This window comes from Phaeoacremonium minimum (genome assembly GCF_000392275.1).
Source record: "Phaeoacremonium minimum UCRPA7 unplaced genomic scaffold PA7_03_scaffold_270, whole genome shotgun sequence".
Lineage (NCBI taxonomy): Eukaryota > Fungi > Ascomycota > Sordariomycetes > Togniniales > Togniniaceae > Phaeoacremonium > Phaeoacremonium minimum.
In genome coordinates, this window is record NW_006921175.1 from 466,853 (window position 1) to 473,246 (window position 6,394).

At 49.5% G+C, this 6,394-nt stretch overlaps 1 protein-coding gene across 1 annotated transcript; it reads left to right on the forward strand.

The window, feature by feature from the left end:
- Positions 1-2,817: 2,817 nt before the first annotated feature.
- On the forward strand, positions 2,818-4,721 carry UCRPA7_3388 (putative iq calmodulin-binding motif protein; the record flags this gene model as incomplete). Its single annotated transcript, XM_007915932.1, has 2 exons — positions 2,818-4,239; positions 4,386-4,721. The coding sequence occupies 2 exons, from the start codon at positions 2,818-2,820 to the stop codon at positions 4,719-4,721; spliced, it is 1,758 nt and encodes a 585-aa protein (XP_007914123.1).
- Between the last annotated feature and the right edge of the window lie 1,673 nt (positions 4,722-6,394).

Here is a 6,394-nt window from a genome sequence, read left to right on the forward strand (position 1 = left end):
GCAGCCTCTGATTATCCCGATGAACTCCAACGTCGAGTCGATGAGCTGCCTCCAGAGCTTGAGAGGCTTTTCCAGCACATGCTCAGCAAAGTTGAGGTTCGCTACCAAACTCAGGCGGCAAAGCTTCTTCGGGTATGCTACCAAAAATACCGGAAGCAAGTCAACCGCGAACAAGACGCTCATGCTTTAAGTAGCGGCAGTCATGTTATAACCGTCCCATCCTATGAAGGTGTTTACACTTTGGGATTAGCATTGGTTGACGAATACGATTTGGACATGACCAAATTTCCTGATTACGCGTCACTTTCGCCCAAGTTTCAAGTTATCAAATGCAAAACGCTGGAAGCACGCCTGAGAAGCAGATGCTGCGGATTGCTGGAGGTACAACGAGCGAGAGATTATAACATAAGGAACGACGAAACGGTCGGGCTTGTGGACTCGACAGTGAATTTTATGCATCGCAGTGTGCTTGAGTTTCTGAGCAACCCGGACATTTGGGAACTTGAATGTCTGCAAGTCAATGACGCTGCTTTTGAGCCAAATGCTATCTTATCCAGAATGAGTCTACACCTGCTTAGTCTCAATTTGAGAGGGAGCCATGTGGTTCGTGTTATTGAACTGACAAGAGAAAGTCTTCTCTGGTCGCAATATGCGGACTGCAAGTCTCCTGTGGTAACCGCCGCAATGCTGTCCGACTTTTCGCACATTGCTTGTGAAGTCATTAGTCTATTAGGGATCAAGATGGATTTTGCGACTGATCACCCCTTTTTCTTTGAGATACACAAACAATTCGGCACTTATGCCGACGTGAGAAAACACCTACCTTTAATACTCGCCGTCGAATTGGACATGCTTCGTGTTGTCCAGCACTGGGAGACTCTATGCTCTTTTGAAGATGCCCGACTGCAGTCTCTGTTGTACCATGCCATCGAGAAGCCATGGTCTTCTTGTTTGCTATCTTCAACTTCGCCTTCATTTGCTCATAATATATCGCCGGAAATGATCAGATTCCTTTTATCCAAAGGCTGTAACCCAAATGCGACAGTTCAGTCCCCGCTTTGGGGAGAAACTTCTCCTTGGAACTGTTGGTCACTCGCTATGCAAGGTCCTGAAAGCGCCTCACTGCCAACACAAGTTGCTGCAAGAGTAACAGAGCATTTTATCTATGCCGGGGTCGATATGATCAATGCTTTGGTCGATATTCCGGCAAGTGTTGCTGTTACGATCAAGCGGCGTTTGATTGGGCCTCGCTACCTTGATTTTGATTCCGACATGGAGTTGATCAAAGCTAAGAAGATGCCGACGTCTTGGTTCAATGAAATTGTACAATTAATCAAGGCTGAGCCAAATAGTGGGCCAGTACATGCCGTTGAAGACTCTCAACACTTGTCAAATGGTCTTCATAATTGCGAGGCTGATATTCTAGGAGGAGGAAGAAGCGCGGTGTCACATCTGACCACGAGCGAACTTTCTCTCAAGCGCGAGATCGGGGATATCCCGGTAGCAGACAACGGAAATCCAAGCAAGTCTGCGAAGCGCAGAAAACCATCCGATGCAAGGGTAACACCCCAAGAGTCTTGAATAGCGAAGTGGTACCTACGAAGGCTTTACACGCCCTGGACGGGCAAGCTCAACGGGAAGGTTGGTCAACGGTAACGGTAGCCATGATTGTCATTAAACTAGGAAGAGGCCTATACCAAGAAGCGGGCAATGGACCTAGAACTAATAACAGGATGTTGTCACGATGAATCTGTGTAGTTGCCGAATTCCGGGGTTGGCGTGAACTAGCCCAGTAGGTTGCGTGGCCGCGCGCCCCTCGCTAACGACTTTGACGTCATCCGCCATCGAGACTCCCCAGAGTTACCAGTAAGCACAGATTCAGCCCAACACAAGTCGCTAAGTTAGATACAAGCACAAATACCAGTTTATCTCTCCGCACTCGTCCGATGCAATCCTACCAGAGGTGACTTCTTGCTCAAATGGCGCCAACCTGCCGCTAGCCGCAAGCCTTGGCAAAAGCTTGGCACGGGCACGATCTAACGTCCAATGGGGCCCTACCGGTGATTTCATGGCTGCCAAGTTGGAAATGCCATTGAATCGTGCATATAGCTCATCATGACGGTTGCGTGCTGGTCTTCTACCATCCTCGCTCCCGTTTCTTCTCCTTCAGGATGACCCTTTACAAAAGTCTCCAGTCGCTCGTTGATTTCTGGTTCCAAGTCTGCGTCATCTTCCCCTACAGCGCACTTACAGTTCCGCGCCAGAGACAGCTACTTCAGGCGGGTGAACGGGAAGAACCTCGCGACAACGACATGGGGCCCAATCAATTCACCGATACGATCAGTGATAGACTGGTCGATCTATGCACATCATCTGAAAGTGTATCCACTATCTTGGCACAGGAGCCTACACTTGCTCCATCCGACGCATGGAAGAAGCTATACAAACATCACGCCGGGAAGTTGACTGGTCCGCATTCAATCCATGAGGCCGGCAAGAGAGAGGCATCCAAAGAGGCTCTTGAAAGAGCAGCAAAGTGTGGAAAATGGGGTCCGACGCAGCCGAGTGAATTGTTCCTCAGAGTGAGCCTTTGAAGACTTTCCCGATACATCGAAAGTCGCGTCTGACATGAGCGCAGATATACCATGATGCTATTAATTCAATTGAAGAGGACCCCGCACATGCGGTGGTGAGCCCATCGCTTATGGGATCTTGTGGCGTCATGCCTCTGACCGTCATATCTACGTGAGAGCACAGACGTCATCAGTCTAGAAATCGAGGCTAACTCCTCATAGAATACCGGATATTGTAAGACACATGTCTAATCTTATTGTACGAGCAGAGAAAGAAGTTATTGTTGCCACAAACTATTGGCAGAACAGCACCGCTTCAAAGTTCATTTCCGATGCGATTCGTGAACTCTCCCGACGAGCAGGCCAGAGGGGCAGCAAAGTAGTCGTGAAAGTCATTTATGACAGAGGAAGTCCCAAGCAACTCATTGAACCTCATTATATTGTTCCTGAAAAGACCTACACCGGGAAAGACGTCGGTCTTCCACACCCAAACGAGATTCCGAACATCGACCTCGAGGTTATGAACTACCATCATCCGATGCTGGGTACATTCCATGCTAAGTATATGGTCGTGGACAGGAAGATCGCCATCCTTCAGAGTGACAACATCCAGGATAACGACAATCTGGAAATGATGGTGCATCTCGAGGGGCCCATTGTTGACTCGGTGTACGATATGGCCCTGATCTCATGGCATAAGAAGCTACAGCCTGCTCTGCCAAGCCATAATACTCCTGCTGTGGCGGGTGGGCTCGGTTGCTTTGGTGCTGTTCACGAAAGTTTATTTGGCCCTGATGGCCAAATCAAAGGTTACAATGCAATCGTCGATCCCAAAAAGATGGCTCCGAGGGATGCTTATTCATATGAACAAGTGACCCAACCTGGTCTCGTATCTGATGGACAGCAGAAGGGTGATGAGAACCATGACCGTGCCGATATTGTCACGGGACCAACAACAACGGCCAGCCTTACCCATCCACATCCTCGAAAAGAGGAGGCAGGCAATTCTGGTGGAAGTAACGAGCAGGAACAGGCGGCAGCGGCCGGTAAACAGGGTACGCAAGAAAGAGGGGACACTCCGAGCAATGAAGCGGATCGTGACACGAAGGCATACCTGAATACCGGAAATCAAGAAATCCCTCAATCGCAAATACAGGATCCGTCACCCCAGGGCAATCTTCTTCCAGAACACACCACAGATGATCCACATTGGGATGAGGATATTGCTGGAGAAATCGCACGCGTGCAGACTGCTGTATCTGCAAAGCCAGGAGAGACGCGAATGCAGGCCGTCAACCGACATTTGAACCATACTATCAACGTTGGATTCCCATATGACGCCCCAGAGTGTGCACCAGAGGAAGAGATGACCCCCTACATTCCTCACCCACCCCACGAGCCTTTCCCTATTGCTATGGTCAACCGCCCACCTTACGGCACACCAAATCACAAGTCAGTGTCGACACCACAGAACGCAGCGTGGTTATGTGCGCTGCGAAATGCGAAAAAGAATGTGTTCATTCAGTCTCCGACTGTAAACGCTGAGCCCCTTATACCGGCTATTATTGAGGCATGCGAGCGAGGCATTGATGTCTACTGTTATGTCTGTCTAGGCTATAATGATGCGGCAAGTACTCTCGGAATCAAACTATTCTCTCCACTAATGGTATATAGGGAGAGTTGCTCCCCATGCAGGGCGGACATAACGATATGGTGGTGAACCATTTATACACATCTATATCCGACGCTGGACGTCAGCACTTGCACTGGTTTTGGTATGTGGGTAAGGACCAAACTAAACCTGTGCATCAGTCCATGCGGAAGCGGAGCTGTCACATCAAGTTGATGATTGTCGACGAGCACATTGGCATTGTCGGTAGTGGCAATCAGGATACTCAAAGTTGGTTTCACAGTCAGGAGGTGAACGTCTTGCTTGACAATCCGGATGTGTGTCGAGCTTGGATCGATGGCCTACGAAGGAACCAAAACACACATCTGTATGGTGCTGTGAGCAAGGAGGATGGCGAGTGGCGAGATAAGGATGGTAACAAAGCTAAGGGAGCTATCGGCCCAGATCCAGGCAGATTCAGTTGGACGACAGGGATCGTCGGTGCGGTCAAAAGGCTTCAGGGAACTGGCGGCTTCTAAAGCGATATGAGGATATTTGCGCTGGCGCTATGTATTCGTGCGAACTGGAGTTGGGTGGAATCCAAAGGTACAACAACATGGTCACAAATCGATTGTATGGGATAGGTAATTGGGTATTTCCTTTGAGGGTATCTCAAATTGTGGCTGGTTTTATGTGTATCTAAACATTGCATACATCTCGAAATGCAGCCGGGATATCAGGTCAACATGAAATATGTACACACGAATGTTGACTCCCATTGGCCCACCCAAGATCATACAAGCATAGTTCCCTACAAGCATTGTGAATAGTAGTCGTTCGATTTTTTGCATGTGCCAGAAATGCAACAGGTGGCGCCTGTCCAGCCGGTGCCGCCACACTGAGCATACAGGGCAGCGCAGTTGCCAGTTGATGGTGCGCTGCTCGTTGCCGCAGCAGAGCTCTTAGTGCTGGTGCTGAGTGTCGTCGCGCTGGTCGGCTTCGCGGTCGTGCTGGAAGCTGGTGATGTGCTTGAACCGTCGCAGCTAAATAGCCCCGGTCCAGGGATAGTGTAGGTACTCGAAGAAGTCATTGTGTAGATGTTGATAAGAATGCCGGGATCAGTTGCCTGAGATTTGTTAGTCAGTGGGGATAGATAATCTGAGAGTGTTCCCACCTTGTAAATTCCAGGAATACTATATGTTGTTGGGCTAACTGTGCCTGTTCCGCCGGTGACATTCACTTGAGCGCACTCCATCTGTCATCACATATCAGTATTGCCCCCAATATGAAATTAGAGGTCCTCACATAGAGCTGAGCACCGCCTGAAGAGCCCGCAGCATGCAAAGCAATCATCTCGCCTCGTAGAAGGTATTGGCCATTCGGGATGCATTTGGGAATTGTAATAGAGTGAAGACCCCCGTTATTGATAACCTTGGAGGTTCCCCAGACACCACCACTGTATCCATCCTCCTGGATCTTGAACCTAAGTTATATAAGCAAGTTGGGCGCCCGAGGAATGACGGATATAGCATACCAGCCACTGCCATAACCAACGTCTGTAGTAGCATCTGATACCTTCTTCATATACGCGAGTGTCGGGCCCAAGTGGCTAGCATCCATGACGTCGTCCGCACCGGACGTTAGGGTGTGTCGCCAAATGCCCTGGACGGTTGATCCGGCTGTGACTTGAATGATTTTATCTGAAGGGGTAGTTGGATTCGGGCCACCATTGCACGCCAGATCATTGGATGTCACATCGGTGATAGGTCCGTCGTAGGATGGTGTCCGAATACCATAGCTGACAGGATTTGTAACTCCTCCTGACTGCAGTTGCACCATTATGGTGTGAGCCGAAGCCAGCGAGATGCTGGCGACACCAGCCAAAATACCAGAAGTCTTCATCTTTTTGTTTTCGTGTTATAGACAAGTGATATTCGTTATTCGCTGCCGGCTACCTGTGATGCAGTTTCCGGTATTATCCCACTGACATCTCTGGAGCCGGGCTGTCAATGTGTTTTTATATTAAAGCGCTTCATATGACACTCTGCCGGGTACCGGGTTGTGCCAACCCCACGAAATAGACAATTATCCTCCACTCACCAGGCTCTCGGTGCCAATCCTGGGAATGCAACCACAATGCAAATTTATTGATCCACAGTAACCAGGTCATGGCGATGTGGTTGCGAATGAGGCTAGACGCGGAGCCTCCACG